This window comes from Salvelinus sp. IW2-2015, linkage group LG3 (assembly GCF_002910315.2).
Source record: "Salvelinus sp. IW2-2015 linkage group LG3, ASM291031v2, whole genome shotgun sequence".
NCBI lineage: Eukaryota > Metazoa > Chordata > Actinopteri > Salmoniformes > Salmonidae > Salvelinus > Salvelinus sp. IW2-2015.
The window spans coordinates 15745621-15772029 of NC_036840.1; the positions used below are offsets into that span (position 1 = coordinate 15745621).

General features: G+C 42.0%; 1 protein-coding gene across 4 annotated transcripts in view; it reads left to right on the forward strand.

Moving 5' to 3' along the window:
* Positions 1 to 5203: 5203 nt before the first annotated feature.
* Positions 5204 to 26409, forward strand: part of LOC111951446 (lysine-specific demethylase 5A) — a 52322-nt gene continuing 31116 nt past the window's right edge. For 2 of the 4 annotated variants that reach the window (XM_023969531.2, XM_023969549.2), the window contains exons 1-11: positions 5204 to 5815; positions 6925 to 7002; positions 7606 to 7728; positions 7981 to 8151; positions 10241 to 10417; positions 17297 to 17375; positions 21377 to 21468; positions 21695 to 21862; positions 23761 to 23880; positions 24126 to 24284; positions 24548 to 24729. In XM_023969531.2, the coding sequence (XP_023825299.1) occupies positions 5669 to 5815; positions 6925 to 7002; positions 7606 to 7728; positions 7981 to 8151; positions 10241 to 10417; positions 17297 to 17375; positions 21377 to 21468; positions 21695 to 21862; positions 23761 to 23880; positions 24126 to 24284; positions 24548 to 24729 (1496 nt within the window). In that variant the 5' untranslated portion in view covers positions 5204 to 5668. The remainder of the gene's footprint in view (positions 5816 to 6924; positions 7003 to 7605; positions 7729 to 7980; positions 8152 to 10240; positions 10418 to 17296; positions 17376 to 21376; positions 21469 to 21694; positions 21863 to 23760; positions 23881 to 24125; positions 24285 to 24547; positions 24730 to 26409) is intronic. The other 2 variants (XM_023969541.2, XM_070434792.1) reach the window with 1 other exon arrangement.

Below are 26409 nucleotides of genomic sequence, written 5' to 3' on the forward strand. Positions count from 1 at the left end.
AGAACTACCTTTCTAAGTGTCCTGATACTTCGAGCTTGGAGTTGTATTTTTATGATAACATAGCTACAGTATTTCACTTTTTAATGTGTATAGTATTGCTTACTAGGTGTGTCCTATCAATTTTGTAACCACTACCTCTCCTAATTAGGGCTAATTGGAAAATCTGTTCAAAAGAGGACATTGTATTATTTTTTTGTACTCCCTGACGAAGGCCATGCAACCGAAACGCGTCGGATTTTTAAAAACTTTTTTTCTATTGAACATACCATACTTATAAAGGCATTTTAATTAATTATATGAAGAGTGCCTTGGTCCTCTTTTCTTTTTGATGACCAATTTACCCCTTTTTCCAAAGAGCACCTTCTGTCTACCAAAATGTACTATAGTGTACCTTAGTAGCGCTTCCCTTCCTCCTCTTTCTACTAATAAAGCATAATATTGCGCAAACCATTTTACAAACATTTGAATGCTGAAGGAGATGCACAGATGTGCCACATCAGGTATAGGCTTACCTCTCCGTGGTCAACATGCGAAGCTGTAGACAGCGCTCAGTTTGACAAAGCTACTGATATTGCCAGGGGTTGTTCTTCATGCAAAATGACTTGTAGATCAATGACTGTCAACATACAGTGAGCTCCAAAAGTGTTGGGACAGTGACAATATTGTTGTTGTGTTGGCTCTGTACTCCAGCACTTTGGATTTGAAATGATACAATGACTATAAGGTTAAAGTGCAGACTGTCCGCTTTAATTGGATGGTATTTTAATCCATTTCAAATAATCCATAGAAATTACAGCACTTTCTGTACATAGTCCCCCCATTTTAGGGGACCAAAAGTATTGGGACAAATTCGCTTATGCGTATTAAAGTAGTCAAGCACTTAGTATTTGGTCCCATATTCCTAGCACTCAATGATTACATCAAGCTTGTGACTCTACAAACTTGTTGGATGCATTTGCTGTTTGTTTTGGTTGTTTTCAGATTATGTTGTGCCCAATAGAAATGAATGGTAAATAATGTATTTTAGGAAGGTAGAAAGAAAGTAATTTGAACAAAAACATTTAGTGAAGTGGCGATTCGTAACATTTGAATCGATTTTCTGACCGATGCATGCTACATTTGTATCCGTTTGGGGTCCTACTTATATCCTAATTTCTGAGTGCAATGTTTACAGTAAGCAAAAAGCATCAACCATGGCTGTTATTACACCCCGTACAAGTTGGTGTGTCACGGCTGTTGAAGGATGAGGACCAAGGTGCAGCGTCATGAGCGTACATTTTCTTTTTATTGATAAGAAATGACGCCGAACAAAAACAACAAACACTACAAAAACAAACCGTGAAGCTACAGGCTATGTGCCCTAAACAAAAGTCAACTTCCCACAATGACAGGTGGAAAAAGGGCTACCTAAGTATGGTTCCCAATCAGAGACAARGATAGACAGCTGTCCCTGATTGAGAACCATACCCGGCCAAAACATAGAAATAGAAAATCATAGAAAAACAAAACATAGAATGCCCACCCCAACTCACGCCCTGACCAAACCAAAATAGAGACATAAAAAGGATCTCTAAGGTCAGGGCGTGACATGGTGGCGGTAACGACAATTTGTATTGCTTTTTTTATGTGCTGTAACTAAAACTAAAAGATCTTCTGACAATTTACCCAGCTAGCAACGATGTCATATTGAATGACTGCCCAGAATCGGCCCATTCTGTCTGCCAGAAATAAGTCGATCCTGCAGGTGTATCACCAGAGTCCACTCAGAAGTGTCCTGATGCAAATTCATATTATCCCTCAACCCCCCCCCCCCTGATAGTTGTAAACTAACAACCTGAAACAATTAACAAGTAGACATTTAGTCATTTAGTCATTGCTCAGAATTATATTTTATACCAAAAAACAAAACAAGAAAAAACAGATAAGATATTATTACAATTCATACAACAAAATGCTTTGTAGGGAACATAGCCCTGAGCCACACATCCACCACAGCAGTGTCCCCTTATACACACACATACAACAAAATGCTTTGTAGGGAACATAGCCCTGAGCCACACATCCACCACAGCAGTGTCCCCTTATACACACACACACATACAATAAAATGCTTTGTAGGGAGTAGGGAACATAGCCCTGAGCAACACATCCACCACAGCAGTGTCCCCTTATACACACACATACAATACAAATAAAACAGAAACTACAGCCTCAAATCACAGCAATTCATACAACAAATCACAGGGTAGGGAGCAGAGCCCCATCTACAACAGCACACATATTCACTCAGAGAGAAGTCACATGTTACGCCCGGGAAATGAGGGTTGTAAAGTAAGCATTTCACTATAAGGTCTACGTATTCGGCGCACGTGACAAATACACTTTGATTTGAATTGATTTGATTGGTCACAGCTCTGAGATGGACCAGACTAAAGGAGAGAGGAAATGTGAATAGTTTGGACTTTAGCGAGAAGCAAATGCCGAACTACACACACTGCTGGTTATAACACTGTAATAACTCACTCAGAGATGAGTCGCAGGTCTGAGCAATAAGACTGGAGAGGAATGGTATTCTGACTGAAATGACACTCACTCTCATACTGTAGGTAGACTGTAACAGTAATTGCCTGTTGATGAGGAGCTCACAGAACTTGTAGTGGCCCTTGTCTGCAGCAATGATGCACACGGTGTCTTGGGAGGTTTGGACAGGTGGCGTCAGCGCTCTTGTCCAGCAGCACATGCCCCATCTCAGCATAGCCACCTGACATAGCCTCCATGAGAGGAGTTTGACCAGTCAGAGAGAACGTATGGGTCAGTGACATACTGCACCACACAGTCTAACACCAAACATCATTCCTAATATCTTTGACTCTAGCCCAGACAACATAACATGTCAGGTTCAGCCGATGACGGCTGCTCTCACCTTGACGCAGTGCTCCATGTTGGCAGGCCAGGGTCAGTGCTGTGTTACGTTTGGTCTCGATCTGAGTGTTGATGTCTGAGCCCATGTCCAGCAGCAGCTTGACCGCAGGGACGTGACCATTCATGGCAGCCATCAGAGGAGAGATGCCCAGTGTCTTCTAGTCCTGAAAGGAAACAAATACACAGTGAGATAGGAACAGATAAGGAGAGTAGGACATTAGGGATGTAACGATTCACGATAGGTATTGGTCCCCGGTTCAAATGTTTAAGATTTGAGTGCATCGGTCCCCAGGACCCCAAACTGATCCAAATGTAGKACGTTACGAATTGCCAGTTCAAATTACTTTCTTTCTATTTTCCTAAAATACATTATTTATCATTCATTTCTATTGGGCACAACATAATCTGAAAACAACCAAAACAAACAGCAAATGCATCCAACAAGTTTGCAGAGTGCGTCCAAAAAGCACATGAATGAAACAAAGCCAAATTATCGAAATCAAATACTCCGACGAGCACATGAACGCAGCATGACCAAATGGGAAGATGTTTAATTTCTAGTTGTGAAGTCGTAAATGCAATTTGGATGCATTCACACATGCTTTGAACTCGTTGAAACGCCGATTGGCTAATGGCCAACAAGCTGGTCAACCATAAACTACAAGTACAGCTATCAATCATGCTTGTAAAGAAAATAGTGTGAATTTTTTATTTTTTATAGATTGCTTTTATAAATAATGTTTAGTTGTTACACTTAACTGCCCAAAAATCTGTTATGGAGATCATTTCCTGATACTGATATCGAGTGGCGCAGCGCAGCGGTCTACGGTACTGCATTCCAGTGCTAGAGGCGTCACTACAAACACTCTGGTTCGAATCCAGGCTGTATCACAAAGATTGGGATTGGGAGTCCCATAGGGCGGCGCACAATTGGCTCAGCGTTGTCCGGGTTTGGCCGGTGTAGGCCGTCATTATAAATAATAATTTGTTCTTCACTGACTTGCCTAGTTTAAAAAAAAATCTCCCACATAATAGGAGAGATGTTGGCGCTCATGCAGCGTTCCATACAACTCGGAAATCTCCGACATCTGACCTCAGTGTGTTCAATACAACTGTCTATTCGGAAAAATGTGTTTCGACTTGGAAAATTTGTTTTGAACGATCATCCAACTCGGAATTCCAAGTCGGATACTCTGGGATCATCCTAGAGCTCCGAATTCTCCGAACTCAATATCCCTTACGTCACGATTTGACCTCGTTTTTCCCCGATTCCGAGTGGTCTTGAAAGAGCCACTAGTGAGGATGGATTTTTTCCCACTTGGTGAAGAACGGAGTACCTTACAAAACTACAACTAATTTACCATAAATGTTGATGTACATATCTGGAGGCATATTCTTTTGTATAGGGAAATAAGTAAAACCATGGTTCTAGTTTTATTGAAGCGGATGTGGAGGCGGAAGTGGAGGATTGGTACATGGTAGTGATATGGTTATTGCTAGCAAAAGAAAGGTGGATAGTATCTCAATATATATAATATTGGAAAGTCCAATGTCGAGCAACATAGGCTTCTAATGAACAATTTTAGACGAAATGTTTATCCTGAAAAAAATGTATATTGTTCCAGAACTGTGTGAGCAAACTAAAGAAAGACCATACGAAGTTTTTCGCCAGCAACTAGCAAGCAGTCACAGCACCGTGTGGCTAGGCTAAAGTAGCTAGGAAGTATCGTCGTTTTTAATGACAACGGCAGCTAGAAGTACTCGAGTGACACGAAGCTGGATAACTGTATGCATGAGAATGGTTTCTATTAGCTTGTCGTCTGGTTTATTGTGGAGCAAATAACGTCTGTTGCTGCATCGGGAAGGTCGACCCTTCAACTCCACGGATCCCCCTGCCTGTTGTAGCGACGAGCTAGCTAAGTTAACGTTCTCCTTCAAATGAATGGACGTCGGAGTGGACACGGTTTGATCAACAATGTGCGCTAATTGCTAGCTAACTGCTCTCGTTTCAATGTTGATGGTCATCAGCTACTCGTCGGGATGAAGAGGATCGCGCTCATTTAGGCAGGAAAACCACTCAAGAATGTCATAATTAGATTGGATAACCACTGAGGCGCAACTTTAAATGGATGATATTGCGAAATCTGGATGAAATAATACAATATCCTGGCACATGAAGATGTCACAACCGATGGATATTCAAAAGTGAAATCGCAAATAATGTGGAAAATGTTTATTCGGTGAATATGGAGCTTAGAATACTTATAAATGCAAATTTTTTGGGCTGTTTTTATTTTGATGGTGGATCATATGTCCAGGGGAGCGATGGCGCTTTTGACTGATCTTGTCCTGCGCTCCAGGTAGTTCTCAGTTCTGCAGTTTACGTTGCTGCACAGGAGTGGTGGGGGTGGACGCCTTCCGGCTTGGCCCAGTAATTTCCTTAAAATGGAATAGGAATGGACATTTTATTTTTGATCTTTTACAGTTTTGTCTTTGAGACGTCAACTCAACAATATTGTCATGTCGCCCAGCTGTTGGCATATCAAGAAATTGTCTTCATTGAAATTATTTTTCTTGAGACTAAAACAATCATGACCATGAAGGAGAAGTTGCCGAAGCAACAATATGTGTGCTAATTGAAAGATGGCCTAATCATGGACTGATGTCACTCACAGATGTCAACATAATACATTTTTAAGAAGTACTATTGGCTTTTTAAAGAAAATTTAACAGTTGTGATTTCATCATGTCCGATTTTGCTGAATTCGTACCCCCTCCTGAGTGCCCAGTTTTTGAGCCGAGTTGGGAAGATTTTTCGGATCCACTAGGATTTATAAACAAGATTCGACCTATTGCAGAGAGAACTGGCATCTGCAAAATTCGACCGCCCGAGGTAACCTCACTGTTTCTGCTTTTGGAATATAACACATTGCTTCCATTTTAAGATTTACGCCTGCGTTGGTTTGTGCCCTTGTCATCTACTTATGGTATTTTCGGCCTAGCCCGACGCACATTTTTAGTTGGGTAAGGACATTTTACTCGTTGAATTTTTCACTTGTGGAGGTCAAATGAGTCAAATTTCATGTTTGTTAATCATTTTATTTCAACAATGATTTTGGATGTTTATATTTTGCCAAACAGTTGAAGTAAAGTCGTCTTTAAAACAGCGGCCTCTATTCCAGACTCCGGTCTATGACTCTTTGTTTTCTTTTTTGGTGTTTCCTGGACAGATCGCAACTTACATTCGGAATATCAAGTAACGTTACACGAATTAGATGATGTCTAGATACATTTTTGAAGTATTAACAATTTGAAATGAACTCCTAGGTTCTTTTCATTTGATGCCCTATATTTTCAAGTCTTTGTTACATCATGACTACAATATGAACAATATCCATGTATTTAGCTGTAAAGAGTAATACATTTTTTMGGGGGGGAATAGGCCAACAGTAGCAGGAAGTGAGAACCATAATGCTCTACTTTTCATGTTTTTCACATTTGGCCTTGTGCAAATCAAATGTATGTGTAATATTGCCCTTTTTGTATTTTTCTCTTTTATTCTTATTTCCCACATGGAACCTTTTGATCTATATTTGGTCTATTTTTCACCAGCACTGAAACTTGACAGTTGCTTCTGGGAGGTTTTCTTTGATGCACTGTGCTCCAATATTATTTGTCTTTTGGGTATAAGTCTTTTGACGCAATTAGACTACAGGGACTTCAATTATTTGTCATATCCAGTATTGTCGGATGGATTTTAAACGTTTTTATATGTTTTATGTATTTTTTTTAAACATCTAATTTCCTGGGCCGACGCTTTCCCAATCTGTATCCACACATCCCTATATTTATGTGTGAAGGGGATTTGAAGTGTTATGTAATGTTTGTTGACAAGTGTTTTCTTGTTTTTTGTTGTTGCTTTTACTTCCTCATTACTTCATTGTATGAAAATCTGAACCAAAGTTGTTCATTTGGTTTAAATTGTTCTCTTCTGTCTGTTAGGACTGGGCACCTCCTTTCGCCTGCGATGTACGCAACTTCCGCTTCACTCCCAGAGTCCAGAGACTCAATGAATTGGAGGTAAGTATACTGTACCTAGTTACAACACTGTGAAGGCTATGTTGGAAATACAGTTAGGTAGCCTGATTGTAGTAATTATAAGGTATAAGCCTAAATAGAGGTATTGCCTAAGTAAGTAGTCAATTCAGCTGAGTTTGTCAGTCATTCACTGATGTATGTTATTTAACCATATGTTATTATGTCTTTTTATAAAGATGTAGTAGTCTATGAATACACATGTTTTTTTGTGAGGAGGTAGCCTATACGTTGGTGTGGCTGGACAGTGCAGACCTTTTGTGCATTGACTGCAGCTGTCGTCACATTTTGGGGGCAGCACTCTTGAATACAATGACTGAGTTAACAGCGCTGGCTGAATGGGTGATAGGCCTGCTTTAGGAAGGGTTTTTAGGGTCAGAAAAGTTGTAACTTAGCCTACATTAAGAGTTTAAAGGATATTAGTCACTGGATTGTGTAGGCTTTGTCTTTACTTTGATTTCTCCTAGGCTACAGCACCTGAAGACACCTCTTTATACTCCTGTTTAGAGTGGAGCGTGCCAGATTTTTCATTTGAATTGACTTTCATGTGTTTGTGTACCCTTCCCTCACCTCTCCCATTGCTTTCAGGCCCTCACTCGAGTTAAGCTCAATTTCCTGGATCAGATTGCCAAATTCTGGGAGCTGCAGGGGTCCAGGCTGCGCTTCCCTCATGTGGAGAGGAAGATCCTTGATCTGTACCAGCTCAGCAAGGTAAGACCGGAGTCAGACCATTAACCTGAACAGTATATTGTTTTTATAAACATTCAGGGTGGTGTTTGTGTAAGTATACTGTCATTTATTTATAACTGAGGAGTAAGTAGTTTGTTTTGGATTTTGTTTTAGGACAACAACGAGGTGCTAAGTGCTGGTGTACATTTGAATGTCTCCTTAGTTTTCTGAAAATATGCTTTTTGTGTATGAGTCAACCACAACCATCTTACTAAAAAAAACATTGCATTTCAGATTGTCTCCTCCGAGGGAGGCTTTGAGGCAGTGTGTAAGGAGAAGAGATGGTCCAAGGTGGCCAGCAGGATGGGTTTCCCCCCGGGGAAAGGTATGGGCTCTCTGCTGCGGTCCCACTTTGAGAGGATCCTCTACCCCTATGAGCTCTTCCAGTCTGGAGCAACGCTCACTGTAAGCACTTATTGGCCGACACATGCACACAATAACATTTAGCCTAGGTGTCTGTGGAGTGTGAGAAATGTTTCTGTGATGTCAATGGAGGTAGTGAATGGCTTCAGCCTTCTTTCGGCAAGTGTTAGGTGTGGATCATCATAGGTTTGTGCTGTGTAGTCACACTTTTACATACTTACAACTCATGTCAATACCCTGTCATGTGGTTCTTTCCTTTTGTGCTTTGTCATGCTACAGCCACATTTGTAACAGTGTTCTGTACAGAGGAGGCTGGTGGGAAGAGCTATAGGAGGACGGGCTCATTGTAATGGCTGGGATAGACTCAATCCAGCCATTACAATGAGCCCGTCCTCCTATAGTTCCTCCCACCAGCCTCTTCTGGTTCTGTATCACAACATGTAAGGGATAATCAACGAGGGGCAATGCATTCTATGGAAAATAATGAACGATGTGGAAGGTGGTTTCCACAACGTGCTAGTGGAATGGAACTAACCTTCCACGGAGTTGCATTATTTTCCAGAGAACACATAGAGCCTCGAGTTGATTATCCCTTTTATACCATGGCTATAATTTAACACCTTTGCTGCTAGAAATGTGTTCAACGTCCACTGGAATAGCCTGCAAGTTTACTAGATAGCTACAGTAGTTGCCTTTGCTAACCAAACAGACTTGCTAGTTTAGCTAACCAAATCATCAGTCCTAGCTTGCCATTATGAAAATCAAATTCAACAATGCCAATAATGTTTTTCATTTGAATTTTGCTTTCAAAAGAAGCTCAAACATAGAACATGTAAGAATGAACTATAGCCATTGAATGCTACCGTGCAGATATGCCGTGTGTTATAGGGAATTATACAACGGGTGAGCCTAATGCTGATTGGTTAAATGCTCATTTTAGCCAGTGTCTATTCTTCAAGTTTCCACCAGCTAAATCTATGATGTTAAAATGCCTATTTACTCTGTTCCGTCTGACTGCGCAATCCACTTTCTCATCAGCCCAGCCAGGCAAATTATAAACTTGATCTCCACTATAAAAAGCATCTAGACGTTCTCACATTTCTTTTAGACTAACATTTAGTTTTCAACAGCGAAGACTAGTATAAACTTTGCTGTCTGTCTCTCAGACATTTGTGATATTGTTTCAATATTCAAATTGGATCTCCAGCTGTCCCATAGTAATGAACGTGTAGGGGTCGGGAGTCAGGACGAGACCGAGGCAGGCAGCGTTTCTCAGTCAGTTGAAATCATGAATCAGCTGGCATAATTTTTATGGATATATATATATACAAAGAAATGTCAATTGAAAAAAGGTAAAACAAAACAAAGTGCAGCTAGTTTGCAGTCTTTCCAGCTTCAGTGTTTGAAGTGATTGTGTTAGTGTGTTGGCTTGCTCAACAGTGTGCTGACGAGAGCACAGTTGATATGCCAGGTGAAATCGCACCTCATTGTTTGACGTGACTAAGTTAGCAAGTTAGCAAGCACGGGATAAGAACTTTGCCAGCCAGTAAGGCAATGGAACGTTTTGAACGAATAAAAAGACTGAACGACTGGGTCGTGTCTCTAGCAACTGAACCAATAGAATGCACGACCAGCCGGCTTGGGTAGCAACCCTAGATTTTATGTCGGGACTATATCTTGTAGAATGATTAAATAGTATGAATAAATTAATCAAAATAATGTTTTTAATGAAAATATGTCAGTCATTATTTGAATATGTAACCTGTTGTATAAAAGTGATAATGCCCTTGAAGCCGGTGTTTGGAGGATATATTGGCACGGTTTGCTGTTCCTTGGGCCTAACAACACCCGTGCCAATATACCCTCCAAACACTGGCTTATTGGGCATTATCACTTAAATAATGCATGCTCTAGAATGCCAATCAGAAATGTGTATTCAACAATGCCATGTTATAAATGTTACTACTCCCTGCTCTATTCAACCACTCCAAGAAGCTAGCAACCAACACCTTACATCTGCTACAGTAAAACCTACCATACCACCACCTTGTTGTGAAGTGGGTTTGTAGGTGTTCTCCTACCTCTGTTGTGGTCTTTTACCTCTGTTCCCTACCTTCTCTGTCCCCCTCAGGGTATCCACCGTCTGTACGAGGAGGGAGATGATGGAGAGGAGCAGGACGAGGGCATGGGGGAAGAGGAGGATGAAGAGGACAGAGAGAGGGACAGCCTGAGTGACGGGACTCCGAACAAGGACTGCCCGCTCCCTGAGCGACGCTCCCGCCGCCTGAAGTCTGAGGTCGGTGATGAGGTGATCACCGGAGACTGTTTTTATATTTTATTTTATCACTTTCATTTTGATTTCACATGGTGAATTACTAAAATGATCTGCATTTTTACTCTTCTGTTTTTTTGCCTAACTTGTTTGTGGACTTAATGTACTGGAAATGCAATTGCTGGATGGAGATACATTCTCATTAGCAAGAGGGGCTTTGCAGCCTGTGTGCTGGCTCTGGACTCATTAGCTACATTCTCAATAGCCAGAGAGCCTTAGCCTTGCGTGTGCCCATAACATCAAGAGAGATCTCTCTGCTCGTCACCCTGTGTCATGGGGTCACGTAGTTACTGTAAGGGCTTTAATTCAAATCAATTGTATTTGTCACAAGTGCCAAATACAACAGGTGTAGACCTTACAGTGAAATGCTTACTGACAAGCCCTTAACCAACAGTGCAGTTCTACAAAAGAAGTGTTAAAGTATTTACAAAATTAACTGAAGTAAAAAAAATATATAAAATAAATAATAATAATTAAGGATCAACCATAAAGTAACAGTATACAGCTATATACAGGACGTACCGGTACAGAGTCAATGTGCGGGGGCACCGGTTAATGTGCGGGGGCACCACATTTAACCATGGAAAGAGGTCTGGGAATATGTCTGACTATAAACAGGGTAGCTATTCCCTCCAAGGCAATCAAACAAGCGAAATGCCAGTACAGGGACATGGTGGAGTCGCAATTCAACAGCTCAGACACGAGACGTATGTGGCAGGGTCTACAGGAAATCACGGACTACAAAAAAAAATCCAGCCTCGTCACGGACACCGACGTCACACTTCCAGACAGACTAAACACCTTTGCCCGCTTTGAGGATAGTACAGCCCCCCCCCGCCCCTTCTCCTTATTCGTGGCAGACGTGAGTAAAACATTTAAACGTGTTAACCCTCACAAGGCTGCTGGCCCAGACGGCATCCCTAGCCGCGTCCTCAAAGCATGCACAGACCAGCTGGCTGGTGTGTTTACGGACATACTCAATCGCTCCCTATCCCAGTCTGTTGTTCCCACATGATCCAAGATGGCTACCATTGTTCCTGTACCTAAGAAGGCAAAGGTAACTGAACTTAATGACTATCTCCCCTTAGCACTCACTTCTGTCATCATGAAGTTATTATTTTAATGGACAAAAATTAGCTTTTCTTTTATAAACAAGGACATTTCTGAGTGACCCCAAACTTTTGAACTGTAGTGTATATACTGTATTTTATACCATCTATTGCACCTTGCCTATGCTGCTCAGCCATCACTCATCCATATACTTACATGTACATATTCTCATTCACCCCTTTAGGTTTGTGTGTATTTGGTGGTTGTTGGGGAATTGTTAGATATTACTGCATTGTCGGAACTAGAAGCACAAGCATTTCGCTACACTCGCATTAACATCTGCAAACCATGTGTATGTGACAAATAAAATTATATATATATATTTTTAAATTTGAAGTGACCATGCATGGATAATAAACAGTATCTTTAACTTTTCCTCTTGTGGAGTTCAGCACAACATATTTCTTATCACAAGTTCTGTAGGACGTTAGGTTGGGGGTTGTAGTTTTRATATGCTGCTAACTGAGATACTGATCTAATGTATGGACCCATATGCACCCACGGTGCTCAGAATGAAGGAAATCACATTTGTATTATGGCACGTCATATTAACAGAACATGGAAGTCGAGGATGCAACGATTGTGTGGTCCTTCAATCAAATCAAATTTTATTTGTCACATGCTCCGAATACAACCTTACCATGAAATTCTTACTTACAAGCCCTTAACCAACAATGCAGTTCAATAAATAGAGTTAAGAAAATATAGTACCAGTAACAATAAAGAGGCTATATACAGGGGGTACTGGTACCGAGTCAATGTGCGGGTATACATGTAGGTAGGGGTAAAGTGACTAAGCATAGATAATAAACAGCGACTAGCAGCAGTGTAAAAACAAAGGGAGCGTGTCAATTGTAATCTTTTGGGTGGCCATTTGGTTAATTGTTCAGCAGTCTTATGGCTTGGGGGAAGAAACTGTTTTTAACCTCTAATTCCTCCCAAACCCGGATCCGGGAGCACCCCCCACAGTAAAAAATCTAAATCTAAATATCATTAAATCACAAGTCCAAGACACCAGATGAAAGATACACATCTTGTGAATCCAGCCATCATTTCTGATTTTTTAAAATGTTTTACAGGGAAGACACAATATGTAAATCTATTAGCTAACCACGTTAGCAAAAGACAACATTTTTTCCTTCCACCAGCCAGTAGGCTATCACAAATTCGATCAAATACACAAAGAAGTATAATTAGTAGCCACTAACCAGAAATTAACAGTTTATCAGATGACAGTCTGATAACATATATGTATAAGCATTGTTTTTGTTTAGAAAAATGTGCATATTTCAGGTATATCAATAGGTAATTTACCATTACAGGCATCAACTATACAAAAGCGTCTACCAAAGCGACTAAGAGATAACATACAGAGGAGCACGTGTATTAAACCTAATTTACTCATCATAAACATTTCTTAAAACATACACACAGCGTACAGCAATTGAAAGACCAGATCTTTGGAATTACCAGACAATATTTACAGATTTTCTAAGTAGTTATTAAGCCACGCAGGAACACACAATATAACGTTATATATCATGCTACCAAGCAATAGCAACCATCACAACAGCATTGATTCAGAAAAACATAGCGATTAGTATAAGCACCAAAAATATATTATTTTTCACTACCTTCTCACGAATTCTTCAAGATTGACAGTCCTAATACATCATATTAACAACAATGCATATAAGAGTTTGTTTAAAATGTGCATATTTAGCGGGCACAATCGGAGTGTTATAACAAATGTAGAGAATAGTGGCAAAACTTCAAGAAATTTGATGTCCGGCGCCATATTGAGATGAGGAGAACCTATATCTAATCGAAAACTATTATAACACTTTGACTAAAAATACAAGCTTGGACAGCAAAATGAAAGATAAATTAGTTCTAATTGCAATGCTGTGTTAGATTTTAAATAACGTTACTCTAGCGCAATACAGACGTGCTAAAGGGAGACCGCACCATAATTCATGGCGGAATTTATTATTTGACATTTGTCAAATAAGTAGAATTAACAGCATAAAGACTGCTTATCTATTAGCTGAGCTCCATCAGAATCTTGGGCAAGGGTGTCCTTTCTCAGAACATCGTCTTTGGGTTGAAAGATGTCCTCTTGTCCTGTCGAAATAGCCGTAACGTTAGCCACCCACTGGAGAGGTGTCAACTCGTGAAAGCGCGTCACAAAGAAATCCAGGAAAATCGCAATAAACTGCTAATAAATGCTATAAGTCCGTTTAAATTACTACTTAATGGCAGTTTTTTAAGACAAAAAACAAATTAAATCAGAGCCGGAGATATTGAATCTGCTAACGAAAGATTTTGAGAAGCATGCCGGTGTCTGCTGCGTCGGCGCCTCGTCGAAAGGTCGATACTTTCCGTTCCAAGAGGTTTTATACTCCCCAGATGGTGCTATCGCTCAATTCAAAGTCTCACGCTTACTGACATCTAGGGGAAGGCGTATGCAGTGCAATGTATGCCCCATACTTATAAGGGAATTTATAAACCGACCCTGGAACAGAGACCTCAATTTCAGAAATCTCACTTCTTTACAGGAAGTGAGCTGCAGAATGACTTCTGTTTCACTCACAGAAATAATTCAAACGGTTTTAGAAACTAGAGAGTGTTTTCTATCCAATAGTAATAATAATATGCATATTGTACGAGCAAGAATTGAGTATGAGGCAGTTTAATTTGGAGACGATATTTTCCAAAGTGGAAACAGCACCCCCTAGATTGACAAAAGGTTTTAAGGAGCTTTTTGATCCTAGACTTGGCGGTCCGGTACCGCTTGTCGTGCGGTAGCAGAGAGAACAGTCTATGACTTGGGTGACTGGAGTCTTAGACAATTGTTTTGGGCCTTCCTCTGACACCGCCTACTATATAGGTCCTGGATGGTAGGAAGCTTGGCCCCAGCGATGTACTGGGTCGTACGCACTACCCTCTGTAGCGCCTTAGCCAGATGCCATACCTGGTGGTGATGCAACTGGTCAGGATGTTCCCAATGGTGCAGCTGTAGAACTTTTTGAGGATCTGGGGACCCATGCCATATCTATTCAGTCTCCGGAGGGGGAAAAGGTGTTGTCATGCCTCTTCACAACTGTCTTGTTTGGACATTTACATTTACATTTTAGTCATTTAGCAGACGCTCTTATCCAGAGCGACTTACAGTAGAGTGCATACATTTTTTATTACATTTTTTTTTTTTTTTTTTTTTTTTTACATACTGAGACAAGGATATCCCTACCGGCCAAACCCTCCCTACCGGCCAAACCCTCCCTAACCCGGACGACGCTATGCCAATTGTGCGTCGCCCCACGGATCTCCCGGTTGCGGCCGGCTGCGACAGAGCCTGGGCGCGAACCCAGCCCAGCCTGGGCGCGAACCCAGAGACTGGTGGCGCAGCTAGCACTGCGATGCAGTGCCCTAGACCACTGCGCCACCCGGGAGACTGGACAATGATAGTTTGTTGACGTGGACACCAAGGAACTTGTTACTCTTCACCTGCTCCACTACAGTCCTGTCAATGTTAATGTAAGCCTGTTCGGCCAGCCTTTTCCTGTAGTCCACGATCAGCTCCTTTGTTTGCTCACATTGAGGGAGAGGTTGTTGTCCTGGCACCACACTGCCAGGTCTCTGACCTCCTTCCCCAGTGTTGAGGATCAGCGTGGCAGATGTGTTGCCTACCCTTACCAACTGGGGTTGGCCCGTCAGGAAGTCCAGGATCCAGTTGCGGGGGGAGGTGTTTAGTCCCAGGACCCTTAGCTTAGTGATGAGCTTTGAACGCTGAGCTGTAGTCAATGAACAGCATTCTCACATAGGTGTTCCTTTTGTCTAGGTGGGAAAGGGCAGTGTGGAGTGTGATTGCGTCATCTGTGGATCTGTTGGGGTGGTATGTGAACTGGAGTCGGTCTAGGGTTTCCAGGATGATGATGTTGTGAGCCATGACCAGCCTTTCAAAGCACTTCATGGTTACCGACGATTGCTTCGGGGCAGTAATCATTTAGGCAGGTTACCTTCGCTTCTTTGGGCGTAGGGACTATGGTGGTCTGCTTGATACATGTAGGTATTGCAGACTCGGTCAGGGTGGGGTTGAACATGTCAGTGAAGACACTTGCCAGTTGTAGTTCATGTCCTGGTAATCCGCCTAGCCTCGGCTTTGTGAATGTTGACCTGTTTTTAAGGTCTTGCTCACATTGACTACAGAGAGCGTGATCACAGTCGCCCGGAACGGCTGGTGCTCTCATGCATGCTTCAGTGTTGCTTGCCTCGACGCGAGCATGAAAGGCATTTAGCTCGTCTGGTAGGCTCACGTCACTGGACAGCTCGTGGCAGGCTTTCCCTTTGTAGTCTGTAATAGTTTTCAAGCTCTGCCACAACCGACGAGCGTCAAAGCCGGTATGGTGTTTTGATGTGCACTTTGAAGATGTTAGAATAACTGTCCATATTTACGTTTCCTTAGCCAACAAGACGCGTAACGAATAGCAAAATTACTAGCCTATGTCAAACTGATATCCCCGTAGTAGAAAAGTTTACCTATTCTATTGGTCAGCTTGTCGAGAAAGAAATAGCCTATCCAAACTGACTTTGGGACAGTAGGTCTAGGCTACATAGAAAACTTTAAAAAGCAATTAGTCTGATGCAACAGGTTAGAAAATGTAGCTTAATGTTGATAAACTATTATTTCTTCACATTACAAACAATTTTTTCACATAAGCGCAGCAATTAAAATATCCATTAGAAATGTAGAAAGAGGACAGATCTAATATGATTGTTCCTTTGGCTACTGGACAATGAAAGAAAAGTGATATAAAATAATTGCCCTTGTGGATATGGTCTGATTTTTGCGATACTGTAGCAGCAGCAGCTCTTATGCTGTCTTGACATATTTTCTGCTCAAATGCTCTGTATCTGTACGTGTGTGATGAATAAGATACGTAACGAATATACTGTACACGTGCCAATTTAATTCCATAACAGTATGCAAATTCACCTATAGACCGATAAGCACTATTTCGCAATGGGATTTTTTTTCTTATTCTCCCAGAAAATTTGCCACATTTCAATTTTATTTTTCTGCGTTTAAAAAACCTTTATCCGCCAGAAGCCGGCTACTACCAGTTAACGGAGACCATGCTAGAGGTAGTCCAGAGTTAACTTACTGTATTACTGCTGCTGTTTTTATTATTTGTTACTTTTTTATTTTCTTATCTATTTTGTTTACATAATTTTCTTCTCTAAGCATTGTTGGTTAAGGGCCTGTAAGTAAGAATTTCACTGTACGGTCTACACCTGTTGTATTTGGCGCATGTGACAAATAAAATACAGTATTGTTTGTGTATTTTGGCATAAAGACATCCAAATGACATACAATATCACCATGGATTCATTGATTATCCAAGCCCAAAATCACATTACCATTGTTGGCTACCTTTTAATTGAACAGCAACCCAGCTTCTGCCCCTTCATGTCCTAGATTCCCCAGCTGCAGTCAGTGGAACTCTCGACGGGGTCAGTGGCTGATGTTTGTCAATCCAACAGGATCTAACTGTTTCCTGGACATCTCTCCAGGACTCTGCATCTGAAATAGCACCCTATTCCCTATATATTACACTACTTTTGACCGGGCCTGCATAATGCTCTAGTCAATAGTAGTGCTCTATATAGGGAAAAGGGTGACATTTTGGACTTGTCCCAGGAACGTTCCTTGATGTTGTATTGTGTTTTTGTCTCCTCTCCTAGCGGGAAATCAAAGAGCCCAAGACCCTGCATATCTTTGGCAGTGTTCCCAAGATGGTTGGGTTAGAGATTGTACCAGCTGGTAAGGAACTTAGCTAGTATTTATTTGACTTCACTTACTCAAAGCAGATGCTGCAACGACAAGTATGTGTTCAGGGACTTTTCTACTATTGAAACTGTTGGGCAGCCCGCTTCAAAAAAAATTTGGGACGCTTAAGTCCAAACTTTTTATTCATTATTTTTTGAATAATTTGTAAATACATTTTCGGAATGTTAAAATACTTTCAGTGTAAACTTAAACCAGATATAAAGTATGTAGGAAAGATAATGGTACTATACAGTGTATTCGAGAAGTGTCAGACACTTCACTTTTTCCACATTTTGTTACATTTCAGCCTTATTCAAAAATGTATGAAAAAAAACCATTGAGGAACTATAAAAATAATACCCCATTATGACAAGGCGAAAACAGGTTTTTAGAAATGTTTGCTTATTTATTAAAAATGTAAAACATATGTTATTTACATAAGTATTCAGACCCTTTGCTATGAGACTTGACATTGAGCTCCTGTTTCCATTGATCATCCTTGAGATGTTTCTTCAACTTGATTGGAGTCCACCTGTGGTAAATTTAATTGATTGGACAATATCTGGAAAGGCACACACCGGTCTGTATAAGGCCCACAGTTGATGGTGCATGTCAGAGCAAAAACCAATCATGAGGTCAAAGGCAGTGGTGGAAAAAGGACCCAATTGGCATACTTGAGTAAAAGGAAAGATACCTTTTTTTTAAAGAAAAATGACTAATGTAAAAGTGGAAGTCATCCAGTAAAATACGACTTGAGTAAAAGTTTAAAAGTGTATGTTTTTAAATATACTTAAGTATCAAAAGTAAATGTAATTGCTAAAATATACTTAAGTATGAAAAGTAAAAGCCTAAATAATTTTTTATATTAAGCAACCCAGACGGCACTATTTTCGTTTTAATTTACGGATAACCAGGAGCACACTCCAACACTCATTTACAAACGAAGCATTTGTGTTTAGTGAGTCTGACAGATCAGAGGCAGTAGGGATGACCAGAGAGGTTCTCTTGATAAGTGTGTGATTTGGACCATTTTCCTGTCCTGCTAAGCATTCCAAATGTGACGGGTACTTTTGGGTGTCAGGGAAAATCTAAGTTAAAAAGTACATTTTCTTTTGGGATGTAGTAAAGTAAAACTAGTCAAAATATAAAGTACAGATACCCCAAAAACGACTTAAGTAGTACTTTAAAATGAAAGTATTTCTACTTAAGTACTTAACACCACTGGTCAAAGGAATTGTCCGTAGAGCTCCAAGACAGGATTGTGTCGAGGCACAGATCTGGGGAAGGGTGCCAAAACAATTCTGCAGCATTGAAGGTCCAAAAGTGGGTTCCATTATTCTTAAATGGAGGAAGTTTGTAACAACCAAGACTCTTCCTAGAGCTGGCCGCTCAGCCAAACCTGAGTAATCGGTGAAGGGCCTTGGACGGGGAGTTGACAAAGAACCTGATGGTCACTCTGACAGAGCTCCAGAGTTCCTCTGTGGAGATGGGAGAACCTTCCAGAAGGACAACCATCTCTGCAGCACTCCACCAATCAGGCCTTTATGGTAGAGTGGTCAGACGGAAGCTACTCCTCAGTAAAAAGCACATGACATCCCGCTTGGAGTTTTCCAAAAGGCACCTAAAGGACTCTTAGTCCATGAGAAACAAGATTCTCTAGTCTGATGAAACCAAGATTGAACTCTGGCTTGAATGCCAAGCGTCACGTCTGGAGGAAACCAGGCACCGCTCATCACCTAGCCAATACCATCCCTAAGGTGAAGCATGGTGGTGGCAGCATGATGCATAGGGGATATTTTTAAGCGGCAGGGACTGGGTGACTAGTCAGGATCGAGGGAAAGCTGAACAGAGAAAAGTTCTCCCCCCAATTTTCGTGGTATCCAATCGCTAGTAATTACTATCTTGTCTCATCGCTACAACTCCCGTACGGGCTCGGGAGAGACGAAGGTCAAAAGCCATGCGTCCTCTGAAGCACAACCCAACCAAGCCGCACTGCTTCTTAACACAGCGCGCCTCCAACCCGGAAGCCAGCCGCACCAATGTGTCGGAGGAAACACCGTGCACCCGGCCCCCTTGGTTAGCGCGCACTGCGCCCGGCCCGCCACAGGAGTCGCTGGTGCGCGATGAGACAAGGATATCCCTACCGGCCAAACCCTCCCTAACCCGGACGACGCTAGGCCAATTGTGCGTCGCCCCACGGACCTCCCGGTCGCGGCTGGCTGCGACAGAGCCTGGGCGCGAACCCAGAGACTCTGGTGGCACAGCTAGCGCTGCGATGCAGTGCACTAGACCACTGCGCCACCCGGGAGGCCCTAGTGAACACAATTTGACTTTATGATAAATGTGTTTTCTCCCGGGATGGATAGTTGTCTGTCTGCTTCTTCTGAAACACAATCTTCAGTGCGTCGTTGAATTGGCGCCTTTCCCTATATGTTGCTATGTGCATAATAGCGAAGTTAACCAGCATATTGGTGTTGTGAACTAAGAGGTGGAGGCAGCAGCGGAGTGAAGAGACGAGGAAACAATTTTTGCTCTAATTGACTATGAAAATTGAGGCAAGAGGAAACTCCAACTTAATTAGGCCTATAATCAATAGCATAACTGTTAAACATGCCTTGTTTTTTAAATCATCCATATATATCTACAGAAATAAGACAGATCCTGCTTCTGTTGCCTGTTTGGTTTTGTTTAATAGCCTACTGATTTCTGTGAGCACCTAGCCTCATGCTAACGCAATATGTTGGGTAAAGCAATTTCTCAAATTCGGCTGTTTTAAATCTTTGCTGTAATAAAAGTTTACATTACATTGTTTTAACTCTGGTATGATTTAATTTAGTGTTTACAGTGTTCCAAACGAGCAGAACAATTATATTGTAATCTAACAGCACCTGTTTGACACACACTACTCATGCAACGCTTGCTCCTATACCCTCCTTTTGTCTGGATCTCCAGTAGTTTCCACAACTAAGTCAAATGTCTTCCACAGATATGACTTCCCCTTTCCCTCCTGAGCAACCAGTAAACATTCCCCCGTTTTCAAGTTTGTTTTTCACGTCCTCCACATCCATTTTGCTGTCACGGTGTTGGGAGTTTTTAACCAATTTGTTGATGTGATTATGATAGTCTATAGGTCAGGGCTATTGGCCATGTGGATGCAATGCATTGCGTAAACAGAGCAGGGGTTGATGGAATAGAGAGGGAATTGTTTTCCTAAACAATTTCGGTAACAGAAGTTTTCAGTCAGAGGAACAAGTAAGAAATTAAATGGCTGTACTTATGTTGCAGCTTCAGCACGGACAGCACGATGAACACTTGCTCTGCTGTAGTGCCTGCTCGCTGGAGAGGAGAGAGAACGTGTGCCAGTCACACAGGCGCACTTAGTAATTTTCTTTAACGCAGAGTGGCCATTGGGCCCCCTCTTGAGTCGTTTGTGAGTCCTTTTAATTATTTCAACAGTGTGCTTAAAGCACCAGAGAAGCTCAGTGCATTTCGTTCAAACACAGGGTGTGTCTATACACGTAAAAATACAGTGTTTTAAAATGTCTACCAATGGATTGGTTGAAAGAAGACTACTCTCGGTGGACCAAGATTTTTCTATTATATCTAATCATGTTGACATAAGGTGATGTTGAATACATTGAGCAATTATTTACATCTTGGCATGCTGTAAAATATTAGTTTTTTTTAACAGTTCTACTTTTTCATCCCTCATTACCTCAATTACTATGATACTCCCTTCACTGTGTTCATTGGCTGTGCTAATTGTACTGTTTGTCTACATAACCTGGTTCAATCATTTGCCATGTAACCCTGAAGAAGGCACTGCGTGCCAAAACGTTGGTTGCTATACCCATTAAATGTTTGAGCATAATTAGTGTGCAACGTTTTTTTTCTKTATTTTTTTTTTGGGGGGGGGMGGGGGGGAATACAAGTTGTGTGTCAATTTCCTCAGCTCGTTATTGTAGCAATTCTGTTCTCTTGTGTTACATGAGCAGACGATGTGTTGAATAAGAAGCAGCGTCACCTGAAGGCCCAGGCCTTCGCCATTAAGATGCGACCACGCAAGGAGACCCTGGAGGTCAACTTTGTGAGTGTCACACCAGTTAACTTCCTCATCTGTGTCTGTCTATTATTCTATAATCTCAGTTGTGAGTTGATTTCCACTTTTCTTCTCTGTCTGTATTGTCCTGTTCAACTAACTCACAAATGAATCACTAGTGGACAACGGCGCAAAACATGTTTTTAATTACATGGACCACTTTTTGAATTTAATCATTTGACTGATTATTATTGTTCTGTATTTCCTGTTCTAGATCCCCCAGATTGACCTGTACATGTGCCTGATGTGTGGGCGAGGCGACGAGGAGGATCGCCTCCTGCTGTGTGACGGCTGTGATGATAGCTACCACACCTTCTGTCTGATTCCGCCCCTACAGGATGTCCCCAAGGGGGACTGGCGATGCCCCAAGTGTGTCGCTGAGGTATGGAACTCTGGTGACTCTTCCACTACCCAAGCCGATTCCTCACTTGAGAAACATACATGACAGCTAACTTCATGGAAGGTTTTTGCAGTAGTTTGAGTTATAATAATTTCTTTATTGTATCCTTTTCGGAAAATGTATCTTTCATCACCATATTTAGTGCATAAATACATACAAAAATGTAAATCACAAGGAGAATTACAACAAAGTGGATGCAGTTCACACCTGCCTGCCACGTGTTACAATTTTTGCTCCGTATGAATAGGTTGTAGTGTTTGTCAAGCTGTGATGATATGGAAGTGAATGACTGATATACAGACCCAGTCAAAAGTTTGGACACACCTTCTCATTCAATGGTTTTTATTTATTTTCACTATTTTCTATAATAATAGTGAAGACAAGCTATGAAATAAGACTAGTAACCAAAAAAGTGTTCAACAAATCCAAATATATTTTATGTTTATGATTCTTCAAAGTAGCCACCCTTTGCCTTGATGACAGCTTTGCACACTCTTGGCGTTCTCTCAACCAGCTTCATGAGGCAGTCACCTGGAATGCATTTCAATTAACAGGTGTGCCTTGTTAAAAGTTCATTTGTGGAATTGATTTTCTTCTTAATGCGTTTGAGCCAATCAGTTGTGTTGTGATGATAGCCCTATTTGGAAAAGGACCAAGTCCATATTATGGCAAGAACGGCTCAAATAAGCAAAGAGAAACGACAGTCCATCATTACTTTTTAAGACGTAAAAGTCAGTCAATCCGGAAAATTTAGAACGTTTCTTCAAATGCAGTCGCAAAAACCAAAAAGCGCTATGATGAAACTGGCTGTCATTAAGACCGCCACAGGGAAGGAAGACCCAGACTTAACTCTGCTGCAGAGGATAAGTTCATTACAGTTAACTGCACCTCAGATTGCAGCCCATATAAATGCTTCACAGAGTTCAAGGAACAGACACATCTCAACATAAACTGATCAGAGGAGACTGCATGAATCAGGCCTTCATGGTCAAATTGCTGCAAAGAAACCACTAATAAAGGACACCAATAGAAGACTTGCTTGGGCCAAGAAACATGCAAAATGGACGTTTGACCGGTGGAAATCTATCCTTGTTTCTGATGAGTCCAAATTGAGATTTTTGGTTCCAACCGCTGTGTCTTTGTGAGACGCAGAGTAGGTGAACGGATGATCTCTGCATGTGTGGTTCTTACCTTGAAGGAGGAGGTGTGATGGTGTGGGAGTGCTTTGCTGGTGACACTGTCTGTGATTTATTTAGAATTCAAGGCACACTTAACCAGCATGGCTACCACAGCATACTGCAGCGATACGCCATCTCATCGGGTTTGCGCTTAGTGGGACTGTCATTTGTTATTCAACAGTACTATGACCCAACACGTCCAGGCTGTGTAAGGAATATTTGTCCAAGCGGGAGAGTGATGGAGTGCTGCATCAGATGACCTGGCCTCCACAATCACCCGACCTCAACCCAATTGAGATGGTTTGGGATGAGTTGGACCACAGAGTGAAGGAAAGGCAGCCAACAAGTGCTCAGTATATGTGGGAACTCCTTCAAGACTGTTGGAAAAGCATTCCAGGTGAAGCTGGTTGAGAACATTCCAAGAGTGTGCAAAGCTGTCATCAAGGCAAAGGGTGAAGACTGAAATATAAAATATATTTTGATTTAACACTTTTTTTGGTTACTACCTGATTCCATGTTTTATTTCATAGTTTTGATGTCTTCACTATTATTCTACAATGTAGAAAATAGTAAAACTAAAGAAAAACCCTTGAATGAGTAGGTGTCCAAACTTTTGACTGGTTCTGTACATAAATCATGTTGAGGACTATGGGATAGGATGATGTTTTCTCACTGGCTGTCCCACCCCGTTTCACCCTACAGGAGTGCAGTAAGCCGCGGGAGGCGTTTGGCTTTGAGCAAGCCGTGAGGGAGTACACCCTCCAGAGCTTTGGAGAGATGGCTGACCACTTCAAGTCAGACTACTTCAACATGCCCGTGCACGTACGTATCAAAATCAAACAGGCACCTTGAGTTATAGGCAAGAATCAAAAAACATCTATGCTTTTGGAATACATATGTTCAGGTTAGGTCTGTATCTCAAAATCAAGTCCGATGCAGTCAACCCACTTTCTTTGGGTGATGTTTTGGTCCTTCATGCTGTTTGAAGTTGACCTTTCTCTCCCACTAATGCCCAATCACATGTAAACAATGCATGTGTTTGTATTCTCCTTTCTCTGCACCCCCAGATGGTGCCTACAGAGCTGGTGGAGAAGGAGTTCTGGCGTCTGGTGAGCTCCATCGAGGAGGATGTCATTGTGGAGTATGGAGCTGACATCAGCTCTAAGGAGGTGGGCAGTGGCTTCCCCGTCAGGGACGGCAAGAGACGGCTACAGGGAGACCAAGAGGTAACTGCACCAACTTGGACAAAGGACCCAGGCTCTTTCTCGTTAGTCTTTCGCCGCCTTTTCAAAGCGCATTGGAGGTGAAGATCAGTTGTTCCTACATTCGGACCTTGTCCTCTAATGCCTTTTATGGAGTAGAGAGAGGACACAAGGAACCGTGCTAAGATTGAGAAAGAGCTACGGTATGAAATCCACGCCCTTAACGGCTTTTATGTTACTTATGACCAGTAAGTAACTTCCATCACCTTTGTCTTGTTCTTCTGTAGGAGTATGCCAACTCAGGCTGGAACCTGAACAACATGCCAGTTTTGGAGCAGTCGGTCCTTACCCACATAAACGTGGATATCTCTGGCATGAAGGTGCCCTGGCTCTACGTGGGCATGTGCTTCTCCTCATTCTGCTGGCACATCGAGGACCACTGGAGCTACTCCATCAACTTCCTGCACTGGTAAAGTAACAAACAGAAATGCCTTGTCCTAAATCGACCGCTTGCCRAAATATTGAGTAATACTGTTTATTTTAGTCCAATGGACATACATAAAATGTCTAACACAGTCCTCAGTGGGAAGAGACTGACAAACACATGTACAAAACAATGTAAACCATATACAATGTTGCAATCGGTCGTAGACAAGCCACTGCCTGTTCACCCCGCTATCATCCAGAAGGCGAGGTCAGTACAGGTGCATCAAATCAAATCAAATCAAATTTTATTAGTCACATACACATGGTTAGCAGATGTTAATGCGAGTGTAGCGAAATGCTTGTGCTTCTAGTTCCGACAATGCAGTAATAACCAACAGTAATCTAACCTAACAATTCCACAACTACTACCTTACACACACACACACAAGTGTAAAGGGATAAAGAATATGTACATAAAGATATATGAATGAGTGGTGGTACAGAACGGCATGGCAGATGCAGTCCAGTAAGATGGTTATAGAGTACGGTATATACATATGAGATGAGTACTGTAGGGTATGTAAACATAAAGTGGCATAGTTTAAAGTGGCTAGTGGTACATGTATTACATAAAGATGGCAAGATGCAGTAGATGATATAGAGTACAGTATATACATATGAGATGGGTAATGTAGGGTATGTAAACATTTATTAAGTGGCATTGTTTAAAGTGGCTAGTGGTACATTTTTACATAATTTCCATCAATTCCCATTTTAAAAGTGGCTGGAGTTGAGTCAGTATGTTGGCAGCGGCCGCTAAATGTTAGTGGTGGCTGTTTAACAGTCTGATGGCCTTGAGATAGAAGCTGTTTTTCAGTCTCTCGGTCCCTGCTTTGATGCACCTGTACTGACCCTCGCCTTCTTGGATGATAGCGGGGTGAACAGGCAGTGGCTTGGGTGGTTTGTTGTTCCTTGATGATCTTTATGGCCTTCCTGTGACATCGGGTTGTGTAGGTGTCCTGGAGGGCAGGTAGTTTGCCCCTGGTGATGCGTTCGCAGACCCTCACTACCCTCTGGAGAGCCTTACGGTTGTGGGCGGAGCAGTTGCCGTTACCAGGCGGTGATACAGCGCCGACAGGATGCTCTCGATTGTGCATCTGTAGAAGTTTTGTGAGTGCTTTTGTGACAAGCCGAATTTCTTCAGCCTCCTGAGGTTTGAAGAGGCGCTGCTGCGCCTTCTTCACAACGCTGTCTGTGTGGGTGGACCAATTCAGTTTGTCCGTGATGTGTACACCGAGGAACTTAAAAACTTTCCACCTTCTCCACTACTGACCCGTCGATGTGGATAGGGGGGTGCTTCCTCTGCTGTTTCCTGAAGTCCACAATCATCTCCATTGTTTTGTTGACGTTGAGTGTGAGGTTATTTTCCTGACACCACACTCCGAGGGCCCTCACCTCCCTCCCTGTAGGCCGTCTCGTCGTTGTTGGTAATCAAGCCTACCACTGTAGTGTCATCCGCAAACTTGATGATTGAGTTGGAGGCGTGCATGGCCACGCAGTCGTGGGTGAACAGGGAGTACAGGAGAGGGCTCAGAACGCACCCTTGTGGGGCCCCAGTGTTGAGGATCAGCGGGTGGAGATGTTGTTACCTACCCTCACCACCTGGGGGCGGCCCGTCAGGAAGTCCAGGACCCAGTTGCACAGGGCGGGGTCGAGACCCAGG